The 27,619-nt window shown below is 37.2% G+C and overlaps 1 protein-coding gene across 5 annotated transcripts in view; it reads left to right on the plus strand.

Annotated features, from left to right (window-relative positions):
• The window catches only part of LRBA (LPS responsive beige-like anchor protein), a 730,178-nt gene that overhangs the window by 312,655 nt on the left and 389,904 nt on the right, over positions 1-27,619 (plus strand). For all 5 annotated transcript variants that reach the window (XM_062199509.1, XM_062199506.1, XM_062199510.1 and 2 more), the window contains exon 37: positions 25,708-25,874. In XM_062199509.1, coding sequence (XP_062055493.1) covers positions 25,708-25,874 — 167 coding nt within the window. The remainder of the gene's footprint in view (positions 1-25,707; positions 25,875-27,619) is intronic.

The raw sequence follows: 27,619 nt of genomic DNA on the forward strand, positions 1-27,619 counted from the left end.
TAGGACTAGTAATTATTTATCTTAGCAGGGTGTGTTATTCTTTCTGCTCTTTATTTAACCCCTAGCTTATTTTTATTTGAGAAGCAGAGAGACAAAGAAGAAGAGCTCCCATCTTGTTGGTTTACTCTCCAAATGCCAGCAGTGGCTTTGACTGGGCTAGGACATAACCTGGAACTGTGAGCTCATTCCAGCTCTCCCAGGTAGGTAACAGGAACCCAATTACCTGAGCCATCACTGCTTCCTTCCAGGGTCTTATTTGGCAGGAAGCTGGAGTCAGCTTTGGAACTGAGCGTTGAATCCAGGTGCTCCAATGTGGGATGCAGACATCTTAACTGATGTCTTTGGCCAAATGTCTGCCCCTCAACTTTTAACTTTGATCCTCCTTTTTCATTTCTTTTTTTAAGATTTATTTATTTTATTTGAAAGGCAGAATTACAGAGAGGTAGAGAGAAAGAGAGAGAGAGGTCTTCCACCTGCTGGTTACTCCCTAATGGCTGTAACGGTTGGAGCTGCACCAATCTGGAGCCAGGAGCTTCTTCTGGGTCTCCTACACGGGTGCAGGGGGCACAAAAACTTGGGCCATCTTTTGCTGCTTTCCCAGGCCATAGCAGAGGGCTGGATCAGAAGTGGAGCAGCCAGGACTTGAACTAGTGCCCATATGGTGTGGCAGGCAGTGGCTTTACCTGCCATGTCACAGCATCGGCCCAGATGCTCCTTTTTCTGTTACCTCCTCAGAGGCCTTCTGTGACCATTCTGCCAAAGGCAGGAACTCTTTATTGACCATCTTAGTCCTTTTAAAAACTGACTTTATAATATCTTAGAAAGTAGTTTCTGTATTTGCATGTTATTACTTCTTCTAGTAGTATAAGAGTTGAAAACATGCATGTCTTTCAGCTTTTTATGTTTTTCCAGTTCTTAGAAAGCATACCTAGCAGGTATTCATTGGATATTTATAGTGGATACAATGATACCATCCCTACGAATTCTATCAGATTTGTTAATGCTTGACAGATTTTATATTTACCATTTGCTTCTTCATCTTACATAAGTGTGTAAAAATATTAACTAATATGTGTTAAACACTGTTAAATTTCAGTAAACATACTACACTGGCACATGGAAAATGCATATTGTGGAAAAATTGTATTCATGGTTTACAAAAAATTTGGGCACTAAAATCAACTTTTAATTCCATTTTCCATGAACACTTTGAAGTTTCCTGGTATATATGGAGTAGGAAGTTATTTAACCAGTAGAAAAAAGATTTTCATAATACAAAGATGTTTATAATATTCAAAGATTCCGCAACCTTTCATGTCTATAAGACTTCTCTTTTAAATAACTACTTGAGGACAATAGGAAGGAGCTTTATTCTAGTGTACAACAGATAGTATTAAATAATCACTTCATTTCTGTAAGCATTAACTTTCCTTTCTTTCCATTCCAAGCAGTTTTATTTCTGAATTTCAAGTGATACCTGGGACATAGGTATGCCTTATTTTATAGTTATTCGCTTCCATTTCTTAATCTCCTTTTGGTTCTTAAATCTGGTGGAAGACATACATCCCACACCCCCAGTAGCTCCTAGTGCCTTTTACGTAGCAGTTACTTGGCACAGTAAACTGGTAGATTTGAGTGCTTACAGCATTTTGCTTTTAGTAATATTCTCTTGTTCGCTTCTCAGACATATTTAACCAAAACACATAGCAGACGTTGAAATATTTGATCATTGCAATTGCAAATATATTGCCTCAGTCTTTATGAAATGTCTCAAGCAGTGGTGTAACCTGCTCCTTTGGAGTTATGATTATTTAGTAAGAAGAATGCAAAGGACCGGCACCATGGCGTAGTAGATTAAGCCTCCACCTGTGGTGCCAGAATCTCGTATGGGTGCCTGTGAGTCCTGGTTGCTCTTCTTCTTATCCAGCTCCCTACTAATAGCGAGGGAAAGCAGTGAAAGATGGTCCAAGTGCTTGGGCCCCTGCACCCTTGTGGGAGACCTGGAAGAAGCTCCTGGCTTTGGATTGGCCAACAGCTCTGGCCGTTGCGGCTATTTAGGGAGTAAACCAACAGATGGAAGACCTCTCTCTGTGTCTCTCCCTCTCTCTGTAACTGTGCCTCTAAAATAATCTTAAAAAAAAAAAAAAAAAGAATACTCTCTCTGTGTATCTCTACCTCTTTTTGTAACTCTTTCAAATAAATCTTAAAAAAAAAAAAAAACTTAAAAAAAAAAAAAGAATGCAAATTGATGATTCCCTGGCCGTTGTTTCTGTGTTTTGGTGTTTCATCCATCAGTAGCTGAAGAAAGTTGAAGAGCTCTCCTGTCACTTTTTAGTATTTGAAAGTTATTAGCAGTGAGGAAATTTGGATCTTATTTTTTACATTGTAAATGGCTGTTTTCTTTAATTATGGCAAAAATAAATTTTCTATGTAAATTATATGGGGTATTTCATTCATTAATGCATCATCAGCAATGGTAACTATTTTACCTATTTTTTTAGTATGTCAGCTTAAAGAGAATAATGTATGATGCCTAGGTAATAATTTTCAGATGATTTATTCTTTAGAACCATAGAAATGAAATGCATTTTTCTGTAAGTCAGTATTATGTGAAGATGCCTTTCTGTATAGAAGAGCAGTTCTTTTTTTCCTTTTGTGGAAATTTAACACATATATATTATTCTTGGTCCCCTTTTTAAGAGAGCCTATGGGGACAGAGTACTTGGTGCAGTTCTTAAGCCAGCATATGTATGCCTGTATACCATGTTGGAGCACCTGGTTGGAGTCCTGGCTCCTTCATTTCCAGTCCAACTTCCTGCTGATGTGCACCGTTAGGAGGCAGCAGGTGATGACTTAAGTCCTTGGGTCCCTGCCACTGACATCTGAGACCTACCTGGAGCTCTGGGTCACTGGCTTGGGCCTGACCCTGGCCCAGTTCTGGTTATTGAAGGCATTTGGGGTGTAAATCAGAGGATAGAAGTTCTCTTTCTGTCTTTCTACTTTTCAAATAAAATTAAAAAATAAAATGAAAAGAAAAAGAGCCCATGAACTATTTTAACTAAGTCATTCTTTTAAAAATTAAATTTTGTTTCATGACTTTTGAACAAACTTTTCATGATATCTTTATTCAAATACTGTCTCAGAGATTAAAGAATATTTTTATATTGTTTACTGCGTTACAGCCTAAACTAATGGAAACTGTTAATGTTATAATAGTTTTTTGTTCCCTAAAAGAATAGCACTGAAACTGATAATTCAAACAAATGCTTTCAGTAGTGATATAAGTAGCTTGTTCTCAATTTTTTACTATATAAACAGTGCTTTTTTCCTCTCATGATTCCTGTCACTTAACAGAGTACCTTGCAGATAACAGGTTACAATTGTTTATTAAAAATGTCTGTTTTACATTATAAAGTGACATGCTTTTTCTTTTGCTTTCTGTAAGACAGAAAAACTTTTACTTGAGAGTGAGATCCAAAAGTAAAGAACTCATGTATACTTCCTAAATTACATAGTTTTATATTAACCAGTAATTTAATCTATCTCCCAATTCTTTTTGCTGTTTACTATTTTTAGCACACTAAACAAAGCAGTAGGCATGATACTTATTTTATTAACTGCATTTAAAAAAATTAAATACAGTGAAAACAGGTAACAAGAAAGTTTTGGGGAAAATTTATGTACATCTAAATGATAATTTATTTTTAGATATATGTGATTTTTCTGTTTTTTGACTGTGTTCCAAGTCTTGTGTTTTGTCACAATATTTTATAATTTCTTATTTTTGAATTCATGCTTTTACTATGGATTATAAGCTACAAAGTTTGAATTATGTTTATGTAATTAGTAAAAATGATGATACCGTGGTCTGAACAATAATAAGAAACTTTTATTAAATTTTTATGCGCCCGTCAGAGTGCTTTACATGGCTCCTTTAGAAATAAATGCCCTTTAAGTAAGACATAATTATTAGGTCCATTCTACAGAATAGGGAAACTGGGACTTAGCTTTAGCATCTTTTCCATAGTTGTACAATTATATTTTGGATTTTAATCCTATATAATTTTTGTCTCACACTTTAATCCAATTATGTTTTCTGGATTTTAATTATTATTACTGAAATTCAAATTGAAATAAAATGCATGTGAATTTTTAAAATGTGTGTAGATTAGCAAAAATGTCCTCTTCATATGTAAATAAATACTGAACTGTTAGAAATTAGTTAGATTTTTTTCTGCATTTATTACCAAAGATACTGAGGAAACCATAGATGCTAGCACTTTTTTTGAGTATAACATTGTATTATTTCTTGATATTTCATGAAACTATTCTTTTTCTTTATAAACTTGCATTCTTTCTGGGCCTTATCTAAGAACTCTTGACATAATTGAGTCACTATCAGGGTAGAGGAAATGCTTTCCTCAGCAGAAACATGGTGCTGATAGTCACTTTTTGTTTATCTTACTGTATAATACATTCAGTAAACACAATGATGGCTTCCTTAGGAAGGGAAAACGGACTCAGAGACACTCCCAAATTACATAGCATATACAATAGCCCTGAAACCACCAGAGTGAACGTCTTGGCAGTTGTGAGTATTTGTATCAGTGGGTACAGCTACTTAGTCCAGTCTGGTAGATACTAGCCGTATGTGGCTCTTAAACAAATGAAATGTACCTATTGAGGTATGCAGGTGTGCTGTGAGAGTAAAACACATACCAGATATAGAAGACTTACCAAAAAAAGTTTAATCTTAAACCTTCATATAATTTATGTATTTTTAAAATTTTTATTTAAAACTTTTATTAACATGTAATACATGCACATTTTTATGAGGTATAGTGCAATATTTCAACACATACACACAGCATAAGCCAATCAATCTAGGCAACTGCCTTTCCCTTCCCTTATCTTTTGGCTTTGGAGCCTACCAAACAGGTCCTCTGTTTATAATACATTATTGTGAACTATAGTTGTCCCCTGTGCTGTGGAGTAGCAGAACTTGTTATTTTTAACTCTGTTTGGGTACCCGTTATTCTGCCTTCCTCTATCCTCCTTCTCTCATCCCACTTTCCAACCCCTAGGAATCAGTTTTCTAACTTCAGACTGCCAAGTTCCCTCTCTATTCTGTTGATTGTTTCCTTTGCTGTACAGAAGCTTCTTAGTTTGATGTAATCCCATTTGTCTACTTTTGCTTTTGTTGCCTGTGCCTTTGGGATCTTATCCAAAAAAGTGTTTCATATGCCACTGTCTTGAAGTGATTTCTCCATGTTTTCTTTTAGTGGTTGTATTGTTTCAGATCTTACTTTTAGATCTTTAATCCCTTTTGAGTTGATTTTTGTATAGGGTGAGAGGGGATTGATGTTTCAGTAATTTGCATATGGATATCCAGTTATCCCAGCTCCTGTTACTAGAGAGACTGTCTTTTGTCCAAAGTGTGTTTTTTGGCACCGTTGTCAAAGATCATTTGGCTGTAGATGGGTGGATTAACTTCTAGGGTCTTTATTCTTTTCCACTGGTATGTGTGTGTGTGTTTCTGTGCCAGTACCATGCTGTTTTGATTACAATGACTCTGTAGTATGACTTGAAATACTTGTATTGTGATGCCTACAGCTTTATCCTTTTTGTTCAAGATGGCTTTGGCTATTTGGGATCTTTTGTACTTCTATATGAATTTTATAATTGTTTTGTCAAGTTCTATGAAGAATGTCATCAATACTTTGATGGGGATTATGTTGAATCTGTAAATCACTCTGGGTTATACAGTCATTTAACAATATTGATTCTTCCGACCAATGACCATGGGTCATCTTTGTGTTTTTTTTGTCTTTAATTTTTTTCGTTGGTGTTTTGTAAGTTTTGTTGTAATAGACTTTTACATCCTTAGTGAAATCTGTTGCAAGTTTTTTTGTTTTGTTTTGTTTTGTTTGCTGGCAGTTGTGAATGAGATTGCTCATAATATCCAGTGAGTTTATCAGTGTATAAAAATGTACTGAGTTTTGTGAAATGTTGCTTTTGTATATCCTGAAACTTCACTGAATTTATTAGTTCTTTTTAATTTGAAAGGCAGATACATACACATACACACACACACACATACACACTTTCTGAGAGGAGAGGGGAGTGGGAACTGAGGAAGGAATGAAGAAAGGTCTGGAGAAAGCTAACCCATCCTCTCTGATTCAGTCCCTCAATGCCTGCAAGAGCTGGGATTGGGTCAGGCCAAAGCAAGGAGCCCAGTACCTGGTCCAGGTCCCCACGTGGGTGACAGTACTTGAACCTACTCCCTCTCAGGGTACACATAAGTAGGAAACTGGAATCTGGAGCAGACTGAGCCTTGAACCCAGGCATTCTGATATGGGATGTGGGTGCCCCAAGTGGCAAACACTTGCCCCCGTTTAACAGTTCTGATAGTGTCTTAGTGGAGTCTTTAATTTTCTCTTTATGGAATGCCATGTGGCAATAGGAGTAATTTGACTTTCTCCTTTCCTATGTGTAAGCTTTTTATTTCTTTCTCTTGCCTAATGGCTCTAAAGCTTCCAGTAGTATATTAAGAGCTGTGTGGGGCCTGCGCTGTGGCATAGCCAGTAAAGCTGCTGCTTAGAATTCCGGCATCCCATATGAGCACCATTTTGAGTCCTGGCTGCCCCACTTTTTTTTTTTTTTTTTTTTTTTGACAGGCAGAGTGGATAGTGAGAGATAGAGAGAGACAGAGAGAAAGGTCTTCCTTTTTGCCATTGGTTCACCCTCCAATGGCCGCTGCGGCTGGCGCATCTCGCTGATCCGAAGCTAGGAGCCAGGTGCAACCGGGACAGGATTGGTGCCCCGACCGGGACTAGAACCCGGTGTGCCGGTGCCGCAAGGTGGAGGATTAGCATGTTAAGCCACGGCGCCGGCCTGCCCCTCTTGTAATACACCTCTCTGCTATGGGCTGAGAAAGCAGTAGAAGGTGGCACAAATACATGGACCCCTGCACCTGCGATGGAGACCTGGAGGAAGCTCCTATCTCCTTGATTTGGATTGGCACAGCTTCAGCCCTTGCGGCCATCTAGGGAGTGACCCAGCGGATGGAAGACCTTTTTTTGCCTCTGCCTTTCTGTAATTCTGCCTTTCAAATATAAATAAATCTTTAGGAAAAAAAATAAAAGAGCTGTGGAGTAAACATCCTTGTCTGGTTTCAGATCTCTGAGGAAATGCCCTTACCTTTTCCCTGCTCAGTGTGTTGTTAGATGTGGGTTTGTTACACATAGCCTCCCTGCCCCCCCCCCCCCTCCGTGGTTAACTAGAAAGAATTTGTTGGAGATCTCCAATATCTGTATGAAAAACTGGTCAGTAAAATTAACATAGAGCTTAATTTGCACAGGTATTCTAAAGAGACAATTTAAAACATTTATCTGTTTGACAGAGTGACAGGGCAGGAGCGGGGGCAGAGAGGGACAGAGAGAGACAGAGACAGAGAGCGAGAGAACGCTTCCATCTGTTGGTTCACTCCCCTCTGAGTTTCCCACGTGGACGGCAGGGTCCGAAGCACTTGGGTCATCACTGCTGTCCCTCCAGGAGCATTAGCAGGAACCTGGCTCAGAAGCAGAGCAGCCAGTGAGCCGCGGCGCCGGCCATAAATCTTTTTTTTTTTAAAAAAAAGGTCATGTTAGTATCTCAAATTGCTGTGATTGATGACTTTCAAATTGTAGCTTTAGTTCTTCAAATGGTGCTGACTCTGCTGTAAAATAAAGGAATAAGCAGTTTGAACCATGAAGTACAGATTAATATATATTATGTTAAAAAAATTTCAAAGTGCATTGTTCGCTGCAGTACTTGAGGTTTTCTCTGTTAAGAGTAAACTGGAGGCCGGCGCCGCAGCTCACTAGGCTAATCCTCCGCCTTGCGGCGCCGGCACACCGGGTTCTAGTCCCGGTCGGGGCACCGGTTCTGTCCCGGTTGCCCCTCTTCCAGGCCAGCTCTCTGCTGTGGCCAGGGAGTGCAGCGGAGGATGGCCCAAGTGCTTGGGCCCTGCACCCCATGGGAGACCAGGAGAAGCACCTGGCTCCTGCCATCGGATCAGCGCGGTGCACCGGTCTCAGCGCTCCTACCGCGGCGGCCATTGGAGGGTGAACCAATGGCAAAAAGGAAGACCTCTCTCTCTCTCTCTCACTATCCACTCTGCCTGTCAAAAAAAAAAAAAAAAAGAGTAAACTGGTTTTGAAACAGTGTTTTACATTGTTAAAGAAAAGGCAGAAAAATGTTCAGGTTCTAGTTTCTAAATTAATTAATTGGAAAATATTGGACTAAATTCATTGTACCTCTCTGAGTATTAATTTCCCTTCAGTAAAATAGATATAATGCAACTTTAATGAAAGGTTTATTGTGGAGTAAGATTACATAATTTGGGCTGAAATAGATTTTATTTTTTTAGCTTTTATTTAATAAATATAAATTTCAGAAGTACAACTTTTGGATTATAGCGGCTTTTCCCTAAAATAGATTTTAAACTGCTAGTGATTATTATCATTATTGTGATGACTGCTGTAGAATTTAAAGGTTTGAGTAGCCACTTCACAATCTTCATTTGAGAAATATGATCTGTGTTAAAGGAAAAGGGTTGTGAGGAAAGGGATTATTTTCCTTAACTATTTTAATTATAATTTTGATTACTTTGTATCTTAAACAACAGTGGTCTTATATGGTGTCCAACTTAAATGAAGAAACTCAGACTCATAGGACTTTTTATATTGTTGTCATTTTTTTATTTATTTGCATTTCTGTTATCAATCTCAGTTGGTTTAGAAGATAAATAGGAAATGTGTTTCTTTGTAAGAACTCTTATTTGTACTTTTTTAAAAATCGAATTTTGTACTATTTTGTTTTCTATATATGTTTTACCACAAAGATTAAATAGTTGGAATAATGTTGTGAGATTATAATAAACAGCTTCTGATTAATAATATTTGAGCTCAAACTGTTAGAGAATAACAGTATAAACAGTTGAAATTTCTGGTAATTTACTAATTGTATTTATTGATATAATTTTCTTTGTGTTAAGAAGACTGACTCATTAAGTCATTAAGTCTTTTTTAAGTCATGAAACCCTTTCAGCTGACTTTATAACATGAGAATAACTGCAGACCATATATTTATCTCATGATTTCTTCCATCAAAGCATGAAAAAGTGAATTATTGAAAAAGATAAAAATAAATTTGTTTGCTTTCTGTCAGAGTTCATATACACAGCCAACCTTGATAGAAGACCAAAATGATTTAGACAAGTTTGCTTTGGAGATTCATAACATATGCTTGCTGGACAGAATTGAGTTATCTCTGCTCTGGAGAGTAAGTTATTGTAGCAGGAGCTGACAGAGATGAAGATAACTGAGGGAAATTCAATTACCTTTTAGTGTTTTCTTTCTAATAGGATTCTTAATGTGAAAAAGATCCTTAGATGATGCGCCTCTGGTACTTGTGAGAGTTGCCTTGATACCTGGTTCCACAATACTGTGAACTTTTCAGTTCCAGACCTTTACTAAATATGAAATAGACAACTGTTAATAGTTTTGATTGACAGATTTTTTTTTACTTGATCCCATTAGTAATTTTTATAACTATTGACTTCCCTCTGTGGTTTTCTTTAATAATTGAACGAGATAATTTTAATATGCTAGGAATCTTTTTCTTCCTCTCACATGACCTTTGTTCATGTGTGTTATAGCTTCTCTGTGTTGATGTATTTATGCCTCAGATTAATTCTCATATGCAGGAGCTTGGTAGCCTTGCTTAAATGCTGTTAGAATTCCCAGCTTCTGTTTTCACTCTTGCTTTTTCATTCTCCCAGAGTTTTTTGCTGGAAGAGTATCTATTTGTTCAAGTTTCCAGAATCTTGCAGTCTGGCTTTTCTTCTTTTTATGTCCAATCCTAGGATAAGGGATTAAAATTGCTCTCTCGAATGTCATTAATGGCATCCTAGTTATACCATACATTAGTTCTTTCTCATTCCTCATCCTTCTTGATCCCTGCCATATCTGACATTGAGACAAAACCTTCCATTTTGAGATTCATTTTTTGCTTGGCTTTCTTACCTGGTGTTTTTCTGATTACTTTTATATTTCTCATGGTTCTACTTTTATTAGTTTCACATCCTGTTGCATTTATTATTCCTTTTTTCAATAGTGTAGGTCTTTCAGAAGACTATCACCTTGCTACTTTAAACTTTTGAGTATTTTTTTTTTTTTTTTGGCAGGCAGAGTTACACAGTGAGAGAGAGAGACAGAGAGAAAGGTCTTCCTTCCATTGGTTAACCCCCCAAATGGTCCCTACTGCCGGCGCGCTGCGCCAATCCAAAGCCACGAGCCAGGTGCTTCCTCCTGGTCTCCCATGCGGGTGCAGGGCCCAAGGACTTGGGCCATCCTCCACTGCCTTCCCAGGCCACAGCAGAGAGCTGGACTGGAAGAGGGGCACCGGGACAGAATACTGTGCTCCAACTGGAACTAGAACCTGGAGTACCAGCGCCACAGGTGGAAGATTAGCCTAGTGAGCCACAGTGCCGGCTTGAGTACTGTTTTAATTATCATGTGTTACGCCAGCATGGTCTAAAACCTCTCTGTGAATAAATTAAGTATTTTTCAAATTTTAACTTAAATACGTAATTTCCTCTAGAAGTAATTTAAAAAGTTATAGGAAAGCACATAGAGTGAAAAAATTCCCTTCTAACCTCTTCCAGGATACCTTACAGGAAACCATTGTTAATTTCTTAATAATTTGTACAAGGTTTCTTTGTGTACATATACTCAAGTAGGAACATGCATTCCTATCCCCCTTTCTTTGTTTGGATGTTACATATTACAAATAATGTTCTTTTTTGGCTTTTTAAACTTTGTATTAATTTTTGAAGATCTTTTATTATTCTATCAGCAAACTATGATTGTCTTTTCTTATTGAATGTGTTATCTAACTTTTGATTTTTTTTTGCTTTTATAAGTTATACTTGGTAGAATGTAGTTTTAGTTTATTTTTTTAGTGTAGTATATATTTCTAGTTTTTTTTTTTGTGTGTGTGTGATTGATTACCTTTGCCCGTTTTGCATTTCCTTTTCTGAGAACGTATCATTTGACTATTCTATTGAATTCTTTTCTTATTGATTATGGAGAAGATCTACATATATGAAGGAAGAGCTTTTGTGATATATGTTGGAAATGTTTTTGCCAGTTTTCTCCTTGTTTGCTTAGGTAGTATTGACGAAATTTTTTTTGTTGTTATCCTGGATACATGTAACAAATTAATAGGAGATGTTAATAATAGGGGAAGGTTAGTGGTTGGTATATGGCAACCTTTGTAATGCTAACTCACAATTTTTATTTTATAAATTTAAAACTATTTTGAAATGTTAAAAATATTTTTGTTGAGCATATGAATATTTTCTTTTATGGCTTCTAAAATTTTGATTGGTGTTGGAAGACTTAGAAACATGCATTATAGGGGCTGGTGTCCCAGCTGCTCCAATTCCAATCCAGCTCCCTGCTAATGCTCTTGGGAAAGCAGCAGCAGATGAGCCTCTGAGCTCATGTCAGGGACCTGGAAGAAGCTCTTGGCTCCTAGTTTTGGCCTAGCTCAGCCCTGGCCATTGTTGCCATTTGGGGAGTGAACCTGCAGATGGAAGATCTCTGTCTCTGTCTCTGTCTCTGTTTCTCTCTCTGTGTAACCTTGCCTTTCAAATAAATAAATCTTTAAAAAAAAATACAAACACACGTAAAGGATTTTCCCTATGTTTCTTCTGATATTTCTGTATTTCAATTGTCTTGCATGTAAATATTTATTTGGGAGTTATCTACTACATAATCTAATTTGTCTTATGGGATCTAAGATGTTATTATCATACTCTAAGTGCCTGCATGTTTTTGGGTCTGTTACCCGAATAGTGTTTCTTCCCATGAGTATGTATGTGATTTCATGCACTGGTACTAAACTGTTTTAAATTTTGATATTTTATGATGTGTATTAAAAGGCTAGTAGGGCTGTCTGTAATCCCCACTCTCTTTTCCCTTTGAAATTTTACTCAAAAATTCCTGTGATTAATCTTGTTTATCTAATGTTTGATTCAGCTTGTCTGGTTCAATAGAGTGCTTTCATTGGGTTCTCTTGAGCGTTTCTTATTTGCAGCTCTATTATCTGCAGTTATTGATAGATTTACCCTCTTTGCAACTTTTATTCTTCTGACCGCTTTTTCATGTCTAATTGGGTTAGCTGATTCACCAGGGTAATGCTGAAAAAATGATTGTGGACATCATTTTCTTGTTCCTGAGTTTAATGTTGATGTTTAAGTGTTCCCTCACTAACAGTGATATAGCATTTGAGCTAAGTTTAATATTTTAGTGAAATATTCATTTAGTTATTTTTTAAATGAAGAATGATTTTCTCATTCTATTTATAAATTAAATTTGCTTATGATTGTTTTTAACTTTCCATGCAGTCTTAGACATTTAACAGATTTTGACAAAATTCATGTGTAATATTTGCTTCATGGAATGTATTATAAAATTTGTGTTTTTATTTTAATCCTAAAAGATGGAAATTACCTGCTTTTTAAAGGTTGGATGGAATTGCCTTTGATGCGATTGTCTGTAGTGTGAACTTTACGTATATTTTCACATTTCCAAAATTCTGCTATATATCGCTGTTGGTATCTTCCTAGACACTTGTATTCTCTTTGTCTAAAACCTAAATTCATCATTTTAATCTTCTAAGTCTTCTATCAATTAGTAGAGGCAAAATAGTATGGTGTTGAGAAAAATGCCTTTTATTTTAGATGGCTACTGACCGTGTTAAAAAAAATCTAGAGATTTGGGGCTGGCGTTGTACAGAGGGTTAAGCTGCTGCTTGCATTGTTAGTATCCCATATCTGAGTGCCAGTTTGAGTTCCAGCTGTTCTGCTTCTGATCCATCTTTCTGCCAATTCTCCTGGGAAGCATCTGATGGTGGCCCAGGTACATGGGCCCCTGCCAGCCACATGGGAGACTTAGATGACATTCCTGGCTCCTGGCTTCCCACTGACTCAGACTTTGCTGTTGTGGCCATTTAGCAAGGAATTAGCAGATGGAAGACATCTCTCTCTCTCTGTGTCTCTCCATCTCTGTTACTCTGCCTTATAAGGGAATGAATGAATGAATACATTTTTAAGAAATAAGTTTTTAAAATCCAGATGTTTGAGGAGGGAGGGAGGAAGGGAAAATCATTATATTCTTAGAATTGTATCTATGAGCTATATTAAATGTGTTAAAAACTATAAGTAAATTAAAAAAGAAAAATCCAGAGGTTGGAGTCAGTGTTGTGCAGCAGGTGAAGCCAGTATCTGTGATGCTGACCTCCCATATGAGTGCAGGTTCCCATCCCCAACAACTCTACTCTTTTTTTTTTCTCATATATTTTTATTGATCCATAATTCATATAGCATAAAAATCTCTTGCTTGAAGCATATGATTGATTCATTTTTGATATAGTTACAAAGCACACAACTCTACTTCTGATTTTGTCCCTGTTAATGTGCCTGGGAAACAACAGAAGATGGCCTAAGTGCTTGGACCCCTGCCAACCATATGGGAGACCTAGAGGGAGTTCCTGGCTCCTGGCTCCTGCCTGATCCAGCCCCAGCCATTGTGGCCATTTGGGGAGTGAAGCTGCAGATAGGTCTCTCTGTCTCTCCTCTTTCTCTAGAACTCTTTCAAATAAATAAAATAAATCTTTAAAAAAATTAAATACAGAGATTCTAGTAAGAAAAAGTAGGTTTAAGAGAACAATGCAAAGTTTGTGCTATAATTTTCTGTTTTTAAATTTCTGTGTATTTTCATTCATTGTGCAAGTTGTATGATACATCACTTCATCTGAATTCATCTTTTCTTGAATTGTAGCTAACAGGATTACAGTTATTTTATTACTCTACTGTAGCAAGCCATTTTCCCAATATAGAATTATATTCTATATGCTGATATGATTTAATGACTTAATATTCTGTATATTAAGGCAATCCTGAAACCTTAATGTGTAAAAATGAATTTAAGTCATCATGAAGGAAAAAATTTGCATTATCATTGCTAAAATAAATCGACCGAACAGGATAATTTGGTTGTTTCATGCCATTTTAACAAGACTGTCCAATCTACTGTGTATCAATTCATTGCAAGCTATATTCTTTCATTTTAAAGAATCCCACAAAATATAAATTCATTGATTTTTGTGCTGTTGCTTTGATTTAATTTGAAATTGATTTGGTTATAGTTGTCTAATAGCTAAAAGTATATGAGATGTTACTACATATCTATCATCCATATAGCCCCAAACCCATTTTTGTTTGTTTAGATTATTATATTAATTAAGAACCTCATTAGTGCAGTATGTAACATGTCAGTCTCAAAATTAAAACAAAAGTTAAAACAAATTTTTTTTTAATTTTGACAGGCAGAGTTATAGACATGGAGAGAAAGGTCTTCCTTCCATTGGTTCATTCCCCAAATGGCCGCTATGGCCAAAGCTGCACCAGCCCGAAGCCAGGAGCCAGGTGCTTCTTCCTGGTCTTCCATGAGGGTGCAGGGGCCTAAGCACTTAGGCCATCCTCCATTGCCTTCCTGGGCTACAGCAGAGAGCTAGACTGGAAGAGGAGCAATTGGGATAGAACCCGGCGCCCATATGGGATGCCGGCTCCGCAGGTGGAGGATTAACCAAGTGAGCCATGGCGCCAGCCCAAAAAATTTCTTTTGAAACTAGAATTCAGCTACCTTCCAGAATACTAACCTGGGAAACTTTTTTTTTTTTTTTTTTGGACAGGTAGAGTTAGACAGTGAGAGAGAGACAGAAAGGTCTTCCTTCCTTTGGTTCACCCCCCAAATGGCCACTATGGCCAGCGCTGCACCGATCCGAAGCCAGGAGCCAGGTGCAGGTGCAGGGGCCCAAGCACTTGGGCCATCCTCCACTGCCTTCCTGGGCCACAGCAGAGAGCTGGACTGGAAGAGGAGCAACCGGGACAGAACCGGCGTCCCAACCGGGTCTAGAACCCGGGGTGGCGGTGCCACAGGTGGAGGATTAGCCAAGTGAACTGCAGCGCTGGACTAACCTGGGAAATTTTGACTTAAGAAAATATTGGTTTATATCAGTAGCTCCTTTAAAAAAATATTTATTTATTTATTTGAAAGGCAGAGTTACAGAGAGGCAGAGGCAGAGAGAGGGAGAGAAAGGTCTTCCATCTGCTGGTTCACTCCCCAAATGGCCGCAATGGCCGGAGCTGGGTCAATCCGGAGCCTGGAGCTAAGAGCCTCCTGGGGTCTTCCACATGGGTGCAGGGGCCCTCGTATTTGGGCCATCCTCCACTGCTTTCCCAGGCCACAGCAGAGAGCTGGATCAGAAGTGGAGCAGCTGGGGCTTGAACCGGTGCCACATTGGATGCCAGCACTGCAGGTGGCAGCTTTATTCGCTATACCACAGCACTGGTCCCTGTGAATGCGTATCATGTATATATTTGTGTGTATGTGTCACACTCATGAATTGTATTATGTAATTTGGAGTCAATAGTTCTTAAATTTAGGATGGGCATTAAACCTAGAGGTTAAGATATTGATGTCCCACGATGGAGTGCATGGATTTGATTCTTGACTCAGGATCCTGATTCCAACTTCCTGTTAATACAGAATCTGGAAGAAAGTGGTGATGACACAATTGATTGGGAGCTTGTCACCCACATGGAATATTTGAATTGAGTTCCTAGCTTCTGGCTTTGGGCTAGCTTAATCTTGGCCTTTAAGAAATGAAACAGCAGATGGGAGTTATGTCTCTAACTCTCAACAACAAAATGAATAGGAACCCCCCCCCCCCCATTTTGAGGTGGTATAAGTTCCCTTAAAATTATTTTACTCAGCTGCACTGAGATTCTGGAAGAAAGGTTCTACTTGCTGTTTACTTTGGTAAACAGCTTACAATAAAGGTTAGCTATTAATACTACATGCTGGTAACGTTCTAATTGTTTTATATCTGTTCTTATTTGATTTTTCTAGAAAGCCTCTCATATTACCTCCTTTTTAGTATAAGAAAAATGAAGCACAATATTTAAATAACTTGGCTAAGAATAAATGTGTCAGACTAGGATTTAAGTTCAAGTTGTTTTGCTGCGGAGTTTGTGCTCTTAACTATAGTGTTAACTATGGCTTTTATACAGTTGAATTTTTTTCTGGTTTTCATACTTAATCTTGAAATATTTTTGTTTATAATTTAAATATAAAATTCACTAGTTTGTAGTAGTATATATATTTTATTATTTAAATGAGAGACTACTGATTTAAATAAAAGACTCTAGTTTTATATACTTTTAAAAATCTACTGGCTAGGCTGGTGCCGCGGCTCAATAGGCTAATCCTCCGCCTGTGGCACCGTCACACCGGGTTCTAGTCCCGGTCAGGGCGCCAGATTCTGTCCCAGTTGCCCCTCTTCCAGGCCAGCTCTCTGCTGTGGACCGGGAGTGCAGTGGAGGATGGCCCAAGTGCTTGGGCCCTGCACCCCATGGGAGACCAGGAGAAGCACCTGGCTCCTGCCATAGGATCAGCGCGGTGCGCCGGCCACAGTGGCCATTGGAGGGTGAACCAATGGCAAAGGAAGACCTTTTTCTCTGTCTCTCTCTCTCTCACTGTGCACTCTGCCTGTCCAAAAAAAAAAAAAAAAAACTATTGGCTAGGTAGATTGGTTGAGTTATATCTCTTTGTCTCTCTGTTGCTCTCTCATATAAAGATATATTTCTGTCTCAGCATGATTTATAAAATATAAGTATTTTGATTTGACCCTATCCATTGTTTAAATTCCATGTTAATTTTATTGAATACAGATACCAGTCACGTGTTACTTTACCACATAAATGTATGATATATGCAGACTTTCTTTGGTACATATTTTTTATTTATATATTTGAAAGCTGGAGTTACATAGTTGGGGGGAGAGACAGAGAGGAACTCCTATCTGTTGGTTCACTCCCCAAATGGCTGCTGGGTACAGGGACCAAGCACTTGGACCATATTCCACTGTTTTCCCAGGTGCATTAGCAGAGAACTGGATCAGGGAAGTGGTGTGGCCAGGACCACCACCAAATATTATATAAAACATTCTACAACTATTTTATTATCAAAAATCTAAGGTAAAAAAAAATATAATCTGTATTAATCTCCAAATATTGAAAAAATATGGCTTGAAGACTGCTGTTGATAGAGATAAGAACCCAACACAACTATCCAGTCTGTTAAGAAGAAATGGAATAGATATTTTGGTAAGTGTTCTACCTGTTTTACCCTTGAATGCTATTACCGGGGAGTGGGGAGGGAGTTGCTGCCATATCTGTTTCATTGGCTTTTGCTCTTTCATGCTGAGAGAAATCAATACTTTGAGGCCTTGCGTGACAAAGGAATCACTTCATAATTAAAGGTGACTGTCACAGGTTGTCATTGCTTGACTTTTGTTCACTGTTGAGGTTTGAAAATTTTCATTCTTCTGAATGTGTCTTTCCTAGGTTTCTGTAGATATCAGTAAATTAAAAAAAAAAAATAAGACTTTAAACCTGAGATAAGGAATCAAGTACAGAGAGATCTAAAAGTGAAACATGAAGACCCATCTTCATTTGCTGCCCCTAGGTGATTTCCCTTTTAAATGGTTTCCATGAGAGAAGTAGTTGTATAAGTGATTTTGAGGCAGATTGAGAAATGGTACATTTTAAAGTGTTTAGCAAGAAGCTATGTTTATTTAACCAGAAATATAATATTCTGTGTATAGCCATGCGAAATAAGGAAGGTAGAACTATATATCCTTTATGGAATGATGTACAGTTTGATCCATTTATATAGAAATGACATCTTACTGTAGAGCATGAAGCTCCTAGCTTTGGATCGGCCCAACTCTGGCTGTTGTGGCCATTTGGAGAGTAAACCAGCAAGTGGAAGATCTCTCTCTCTCCGTAATTTTACCTTTCAAATAAATAAATAAATCTTTTAAAAACAATCTTGTAGATTTTGTAGAATCCTTAGGATTTTTACATACATGAATATACCATGTACAAGTGAGGAGTTATGTTGCCTCTCCCTCCTCCTCGCCCCCACCGTTTCTGCTTCTTGTCTCTTGTTTTGCCTCATTGAACTGGTTAGGACCTCTAGTACAGTGGTGAGTGGAAGCCATGAGAAGAGGGTACACTCTTGTGTTGTCCCTAATGATGGCTGAATGGTTTTCATAGATTTCCTTCCCAAGGCTGGGACTCTTATCCTCCTTTTTAGAATGTTTTCCTTTGAAAGGGTGTTGAATGTGTGAAATAGTTTTGTTTAAAAAAATCTATTTGGTTGATATGTTTTTCTTTTATATGGTAAATACACTTACTGATTTTCAAATTAAATCAACCTTGCATCATTTAAATAAACTCCACTTTATCAGAATACTCAATCTAATTTATGAATAGATGAATTCTAGTATTTTGTTTAAGATCTTTTGCAATATCCTATAATTTATCTATTATACAAATTATATATTTTTTTAGTTTTCTGTTACTGCAATGTAAAATTGATTGAAGAATATACCCCAGCCTAAAATATTTCAGAAAGCTCAATGTGCGTATATTTTTCCCTGCATATCTTGGAATGTTCACCAAAATAGTCATTTAGACCTGAGATTTCTTTGTGGTGAGGTTTTTAGTTGAGTTCCTTTTCTTTAAAACATGAAAGTCTATTTACATTATACAGTTTTTGAAAGTTAGTTTTGTATTTTTCAAGGATTTTATTTTATTGAGTTTCTGAATTAAGCGGCATAATACTGTTCATAATATATTCCTGTTATATTTTAATATCTAAGGTGTGTAGTGAAGTGTCCCCTCTTTTATTTATGTGTTATGTGTGTCTCTCTCTTGTTCTTTAATATTCTAGGTAGATGTATGCTAATTTTGTTAATATTGTCAAAGAACCAGCTGGTGGTTTTTATTGATTTTTCTCTATGGTTTTTTGGTTTTTAAATTGATTTGTAAATTTAATCTTTATTATGTCCCTTTTTCCTGTTCATTTGGGTTATGTTTGTTTTCTGTGAACATGTATGCCATTGATGTTACCTAGAATTTTATATCATTAACTTCAACATTCTCTTCTAGTATAAAATTTAAATCTGTAAGTTTTATTTTAAACAGTGCTTTAGCCGACTATATAGTTTTTTTCTGTCTTTTGATTTTATCTTTCAGGCATAAGTTAGAAATGAATGTTTAATTTCCAATCATTTTAAATTTCAGGAGTATTAATTGTTTCATTGTATGTACTCAACCAGAGACTCAAAAGGATCCCTAGATTTCTAGATTTCTTTCCCAACATAACCTTCCTCAACTTTAGTAGCTCTTTCTACAAATCCTGGCTGTTACCACCTCAATAGATATTGTTTAAAAAGCTGTAACAAAAGTGCATCTCTTAGCTCTTATAAAAAGGTCTTGGGGATTTTTTGGGAAATAGAAAATAATTTGAATGTGTCTGGAATGTAAGTTGTATAGGCAGGTGTGATGAAGATAGGATACAAGGTCTAGTTAGAAAACTTGGTCCTAAGTTTTCAATAATTTAGACATCCATACACCTTTTAAGGAGTAAAGTATGTAAATATATCTGTGCTTTACAAAATAAATAATTCTGGAAGTGTTCATAAACAGGCAATTAGATTATTTCTTATTAAAATTAATTTGCTTATTTTTATTTGAAAGGCAGAGAGAGAGACAGACAGACATATGGCAGGAAGCTGGATTGGAAACAGAATAGACAGAACTAGAACCAGACACTCTGATGTGAGATGTGGGCATCCCAGTCGGCATCTTACTGTTGTGCTAAAACTTGCCAGAGACGATTATGTCTAGAGCTGAGTTGTGAACTAGTGAAGATCTGTGTAAGAGCATTTTATAAGAGTGATTAAGAGTTTGCTACAGTGGAACCAAGGGGATAGAAAGTGGGGAAAGTTGAGAAGTCACAGAGAACATCAAAAACTTACCCTCTCCAGTGCAGTAGCGTGTTTAAGATGAAGGTGGTAGATTCAGTTTTGTACTTTTTAAATGTTAGATGCTCATTGGATAAGTGGAGATCACTCTAGAGATAGAAATATATGCCCCGAGTATAAGAAAGGAGCTGAATCAGATATGAAAATTTGAGGCTAAGGCTAAATTGATCACAGTTGATGTTGATGATGCTGTCAGCGGACTTTTTACAAAACCTTGGGGAAATGTCAGCCTTTCCTGATGAGTCATAGACAGAAAGGTGATCAAGTTGATGACAGGAGAAAACCGGAGGACTCTACTAAATTTTTCTAAACTCTCAGGCAAAATGTAAGAAGCAAAATTTGATATAGCCATGGTATCTAGAAGGAAAGAGTAAGTGTTTTTGTCTGTTTCTTTATTTACATTTAAAGAGCCATAATGGCACTTGAATTACAAATGACCATTCCAAATTGCTTTTTCTCTTTAGGTATATATCTTTTTCCTGGAATAGTAGTGATCAAACATAATTAACAATAATCAAATACAGTTTAATTGTTAGTTTCAAAGATGGTCATTTAATTTCTTTTAGATCTGATGATTTGTGGTCATGTTATGATGTTGTATTACCTAATTTATATGATACTTAAAATAGGAAAATAGGGTGGGCATTTGGCCCAGCAGTTAAGATGCCAGTTAATACGTCTGCATCCCACATCAGAGTGTGGGGTTTAACTTCCAGCTCCAGATCCTGGTTACAGCTTCCTGATAACATGGACCCATGGAAGCAGGAGTGATGGATTACGTAGTTGAATTTTTACTTTCCAAATGGGAGACTTATATTGACTTCCTGGCTCTCAGCTTCAACTTCTAGCCCACCCTGTGGGCCACAGGGAGATTTTGGGTAGTGAACCAGTGAATGGAATCTCTTCTCATTCTCCCCTCTCCCCCATCTCTCTCTCAATCACATTAGTTAATTAAAAACATGGGAAAAGAGAAAAGTTGGTGTAAAGTATAGCATTTTCTGCCTAAAATAAAGTTGAATGAAAAATTTAGATAGCTATTTCATTGATAATTGGCATTTTTTATTTATATCTGTTGAGGGTCATCCACTCAACCTCCCAACTCAAGTACATGTAAATATACAAATATTTTGTACCACTGAAAGTAAAATGTATTTGGTCTTGAAGCCAATATCCCTCATCTGTACTTTACTTTGAATGGTATATCATACATAAAATGTATTATTGGTTTTTAATAAGAGTATCTTTAAATTATAGTAATACTTTAAAAAATAGATACAAGTTCATTATATCTATATGAAACATTCTTGTTTGGTTTCCTTTTATCATGTTTTAAGGTCAAATGTGACTCTAATGTTCTACAAAGAGACAGAGATTGATAATCAGGAAAGAATAGTCTTTTAATGTGATTTATATCTATAGATTTTATGTCAGATATGAAAAGTTGCTGGTCAAATTGTAAAGGAGGATCCATTAAAGAACGCTTTAAACCATTTCACTGTTTAGCTTACCTTGAGCTCATGTTTTTAGAATTGTACCTTTTCAGGCAAGCTTTAATCAAATGCTTAGAAAATATAATTTGATAAAGTTGAATGTTCTAATATTAATAAAAGTAATAAAGAATAGGCTATTCAATAATGTTTTTTGGATACTTAGACCACTGTTTAATGATATGAAGACGTGTTTCAGTGGAGTACAGAAGCCAGTGATTTTCTACATCTCATGAATAACTTGGATTTTCTCTTATCATCCAAAACTAAACAAGGGCAGATTATGGGTACAGTAGAGAATGTTGACAACATAAAGTTCTGCAGATGTCCATCTACCATTTTGTGCTGTTTCAGTGTATAGTTGGGCTCTTTATGAAGGAACTGATAGGATGCTTTTTGGGTTTTGAATGAATCAGTATACAAATATGGTATTTTTATTATCCCACTTATTATCTCTTAAACTACTATCTCTTCAGAGATTTCTTAATCATTTTCTTTCTTTTGTGTGTTCAATTTATATTTTTGACAAGCTGAGCCCTTGTGTTTTATTTGGCTCAGACTGTTTTATTGTTTACATAGGGACTTTAAAAACTTTATGGAGAAGTGGAATTTAAAAATATTTGGGTAAAAAAACCTTGAAAACACATGGATAGTTTTTTCATAACTTACTTTTTTTTGAACTTTTGATGTACCCTAATATAGTGGTTGACATTTGCCTTTAATGTAAATGAGGCTGGTTCCTAATATGAACTGTTTCTCCAGATCAGTGTCTAGATTATTGTAAGATAGTTTGCTTTTACCAGTGCTTTACTCAGAACTTGTACAGTAGGATTCTCAAGTTAATCTCCCAAGGTTGCCCAAAATCATCCAGTTGATAATTTCTTTTACAAACAAAGACAAAGGCAAAAAAAACCCTCATACTTTATTTAAAAGATTTGTTTTTTATTTATTTGAAAAGCAGAGTTAGAGGAAGAGAGAGAGAGAGATCGAGATCAAGAGAGATCTTTCATCTGCTGGTTCACTCCCCAAATGACCACTACAGCCAGGGCTGTGTCAGGCCGAAGCCAGGATCCCAGAGCTTCTTCCAGGTCTCCCACCTGGGTGTAGAGGTCCAAGCATTTGGGCCATCTTCTGCTGTTTCCCTAGGCACATTAGTGGGGAGCTGGATAGGAAGTGGAATAGCCAGGACTCAAACGAGCAGCCATATGGGATGTTGTTGTTGCAGACTTCATCAGGTATGCCACACTGCTGGCTCAACAAATTCTTAGAATGCTTGGAATCCACCCACCCACCCCCATTTTCCAGATGAAGACCAGTAGATATAATGAAATAAATTAGGGGGCCAGCACTGTGGCATAGTAGGTTAAGCATCTGCCTGCGGTGAGGGCATCCCATATGGGTGCCAGTTCGAGTCCTGGCTGCTCTGCTTCTGATCCAGCTCCCTGCTAATGGCCTGGGAAAGCAGTAGAAGATGGCCCAAATGCTTGGGCCCCTGCACCTGCATGGGAGACCCAGAAGAAGCTTCTGGCTCCTAGTTTTGGCCTGGTCCAGCCCTGGCCATTGCAGCCATATGGGAAGTGAACCAGTGGATGGAAGATCTTTCTCTCTCTGTCTCTCCCTCTGTCTGTAACTCTGCCTCTCAAGTAAATAAATACATTTAAAAAAAAAAAAAAGGAAAGCAAATTAGGTTGGTGCCCAAGGCTGTGAGGAGGTATTAGAAAGGACGAAACTGTAATCTGGAGGTGGTTTTACTCCTCAAGTTGTGTTCATTCATGTGAACATGCTGTGATTCTTAGTGATGTATCCGGAAAGAATTCAGATGTTAGAGAGTACTGACTGGTGAGCAAGGTAGCAAAGTTTAATGGACAGAGTATGCATGATAGACTGGATGGGCATCTCGGGCAAGGGCTGAGAGCACAGTCTGCATTCAGATTGGAGTTTTTTTGGACATGAGTGTGGGTTCCCCAATTCTTTTCCCTGTCTCCCTTTTCTGAAAATTGTGGGTAGGGGATTGCTGGTACTGAAAATGTTCCCAGGATCTTATCCACACAGTGGATTGGACCTAATAGCCTCCTTGGTGCAGGGCAGACAGAATTCCCCTGAGCTGCCCCCTGGGAGAGGGCTGAACCCATGTTATAAGGGAATAGAACCAGAGCAATTGCCACAAGTGTAATTGCTAGTGTGCTTGAATTCAGGGCCTGTTTCCTCGTTTCATTGCGTAAAAATTCTCATTTTCTTCAGCCCATCTTACACACGTAGGCTCATGTCTGCCTAGCTGCTTTAACAGCGGCTTTATAATTTTCATCTACACTGCAGAATTTCTTCAATCTGTTACTTTTTCAACCTGTATTTTGTTTGTAAGTCAAACTGTATTGCTTTGCCCTTCCTTGGAATTGGTTCATCTTTTTCTGTCTCGCCCTTGCTTGAAAATTGTCTTTATTCCCACCCAGGAATAACTTAATCTTCTCAAGTTCCTCCATTATTAAACTCAGCCTTTTGTCTCTCTAGCATAGTATCTTGCATAGATTGAAAGATCTATGATTCTGTTGTATGTTACTGTATCTGTGCAGTTGCTTTTGGTGTAACGAACAGAAAACCTAATTCACACTGGAGTATAATGAACAGTAGTTTACTTTTCATACAAAGTCTAGGGAAAAAAGGATCATGGAAAATCTGATAGTAGGTGGTCTTTAGGGGTTGATTAGTTCAGTAGCTCTTGATTCCATCTGGAAGGTCTAAGTTTCTGTAATTGTTATAGTTCTGTTCCCTGTAGGTTTTGACTTTCAGACCCACTTCCTTCATGGAACAGATAAAACTTCCAGAAGTCCTGGAGTTAAGTACTTCCTCTCTGTTCTACTCTAAGAGGAAGGAGGAACTTCCCACCAACCAGTATGAACTTCCCACCTGAAGCACCAATTATATCAGTGCCTGTCTCTGAGCCAGGTCTCTGTGTAGGTGTGATTATCACCCTGAAGGATATAGGACTAGGAACTTCCTTTATTGCTGAAGCTGTGTTTTGGGCAGGATCTGACAACAGTCTATTTAAGTTGGTACACAGTATGAGAGGGGGACAGCCACAGTGTTTATGCCGTGTAAAGAAGTAATATTTGTTAAACCATCAAATTATTTTACAAAGGAGAATATCTTATGTTGGTGTTGGTAGGGGTATGTGTGTATGTGTGTATTTAGAATTTAGGTTTGAAAATTAAAGGGAAGAGTCCAGTAAACCTGTGAATAACCTGAAAGGTCAAGTTTATATCTTATTTTAAGCATGCATTAATTATAACATCATAAACATGATACCACAAGAATTGGAATTCCAAAAGAAAAGAAATAAGCATTTTAGAAACTAACAGTTGTGTTGTGTTTGGTTATTGCTAAAGAATCCTGTGACTTTCTTTTTTTTTTTTTAGCAAAATTGTTACCAAAGTACTTTTCAAGCTTTAATATATGTATCAGTCTCCAGGGAGTCTTATTAAAATCCACATACTTATTTAGTAGGTTTGGGTGAAACCTGAGATTCTGCATTTCTGTTAAGCTCCTTGTTGGTTCCATTGTTATCAATTGGTTTTGTAGTGCTAGGATTTAAAAGAGGAAACTATTCAGTTTTCTAAAGTTGTAGAGAACTAGCTAAATTTTATTTTATTTTTTAGTTGTAAGCTACTATTTCTTTTCTATGCTTCTGCAGCGGTTTCATACTTTGTCTCCTACTTCAGTTGTTTCACAACAATCCATTCAATCCATTCTTCATTTTAATATTTAAACTGTTCACATCCCTCCACTGTTTGAAATTTTCCCCTGGTTTCCCAGTGCATTATAATAAAATCTAACCCCCTTGGGATAATTACATAGAACAGAGGAAGCAGCCTTAACCTACCTGTCTTCTCATTTCCTGTCAGTCTCTCTTATTCAGTAAATCTCACGTTCTTTACAGCCTCACTTGGTGTAGTTTGTAAAGCTGAGCCCATGCATTTTTTTTGAGTGACTTATTTTCATTGTTCAGATTTCTGCTTAAATGTTTTCCATTTCTGAGTGTATCTTATGACTTAAGAAAAGTACATTTGTGGGAGATGTACTGGGATAACAGGCTCTTAAATTTTAGATTAGTGAAGTTTGGTTGGTTGGATTCAAGCTAAAAATTATGGCATGATGCATTAATGTTTTCTTTGTGTTTATACTATTAATACATGTTTCTTCTATTCTATTCAAGTCACTGTGTGCCCAGTATTCTGCAGACAAGCGAGAAGAAGAGAAGATGTGTGATCATTTGATAAGAGCAGCTAAATATCGAGACCATGTGACAGCAACTCAACTAATCCAGAAAATCATCAACATTCTCACAGACAAGCATGGAGCCTGGGGAAATTCTGCAGTGAGGTAAAGGGATACCTGTAGGACTAGACCACTGATTTTCTGTAAGATGGCTTGGGTTTAGATAAATGGCTTTGGATATGATCATGACCAGATGAAGAACAGAGTTTAATTTTGTATTTTATCATCTACAATGAATTTAAAGCAAAGGAGAAGGAGAAAATCAGTACAGTTATGGGTCTTTGCAGATATTTACTTCCCTCAGCTACTTCTAAAAGACTCTTATCTCTGTATTCACTTGGAGTGAAGTATTAAGAAAAGCAGTGAATATAAACCTAGAAGCTGTGCTTACAGTGAATTTCTTTCTTTCTTTCTTTCTTTCTTTTTTTTTTTTGACAGGCAGAGTGGACAGTGAGAGAGAGAGACAGAGAGAAAGGTCTTCCTTTTTGCCGTTGGTTCACCCTCCAATGGCCGCTGCGGTAGGCGCGCTGCGGCCGGCGCACCACGCTGATCCGATGGCAGGAGCCAGGGGCTTATCCTGGTCTCCCATGGGGTGCAGGACCCAAGCACTTGGGCCATCCTCCACTGCACTCCCTGGCCACAGCAGAGAGCTGGCCTGGAAGAGGGGCAACCGGGACAGAATCCGGTGCCCTGACCAGGACTAGAACCCGGTGTGCAGGCGCCGCAAGGCAGAGGATTAGCCTAGTGAGCCGCGGCGCCGGCCTATAGTGAATTTCTACAAATAAAATATTTTATTTAAAAGAACAATTCTTGGGCTTACACTTTGGAATTTTTAATGCATAAATTTTCAAACATAATGACTTGTTGTCTTGAATTATATTGCAAATTGTAGGACTGATGTGATAAAATTAAGCACTCTAAAATTTTATTCAGTGTGTCTGCCTCTTTTTAAGATAACCAAGTTGAGCAGGATATTCTTGGTTCTACTTTCTAGAAACAAAATAATTATCTCTTAGTTCTAACAAGCTTTTAGTACTAATGAAGTAGCAAAATGTATTCTCCATGGAAGACTTGTATACTGCAAATCTTAGAAACATGCTTTCACTTTTTAAGTAGTGTCAAAAAAATGTTTTCTGTCATTAGAACACACTAAGATTTAATTCCTCATATATGTGCAACTTTTTCTAGAAGACAAAAAACAAAATCATGAATCACATGTATATTATGCAAGTGTGATTAGCTCACTCTTGTGCTTTAATTAACTTCTGTGTTTAGCAAATATCAAAACCTAGGTTAGAAATTTTCCAGAGAAAGAAAATAATTTTAATTTTTGAAAGTAAACAAAAAAATTGAGTTGAAAGCTACTTGTAGCATTGTTTTTGTTTTGAGCACAAGTATATACTAGTATAGATATATTTCAAGATGCTTATTACAAAGAATATTTACATATAATGAACTGTGTTTCTGGAAATATAATTTTTGATATTCAGAGAAAGGAAACAAAGTGAAGGACTTGAGGACAAAAGGGCAAAGTAAAGGTAACAAACATGGTTATTTGTGTTAATCCTATTCCCTTGATCTCTAGGCAAAGAGTGGCTGTGGACATGGCATGTGGTACTGGGTCTGTGTGTCTGGTACTTTAATCTTGCAACACATATAAGTCCTGGGTGTGGGAGAAGGGGGGTGGAGTTGTATTGAGGATGTGAGAGTTTCAGGTTTAACGTTTAATGTCGCAGATTTGATATCATTTTGACACCAGATTCCAAATAAATTAGATTATTACTCTGATGTATAGTGTATGGCATATTATGGGAATGTATTATGATAGTATTTTAGATGTTCGTGAAAGT

Source organism: Lepus europaeus, chromosome 8, assembly GCF_033115175.1.
Source record: "Lepus europaeus isolate LE1 chromosome 8, mLepTim1.pri, whole genome shotgun sequence".
NCBI classification, from domain to species: domain Eukaryota; kingdom Metazoa; phylum Chordata; class Mammalia; order Lagomorpha; family Leporidae; genus Lepus; species Lepus europaeus.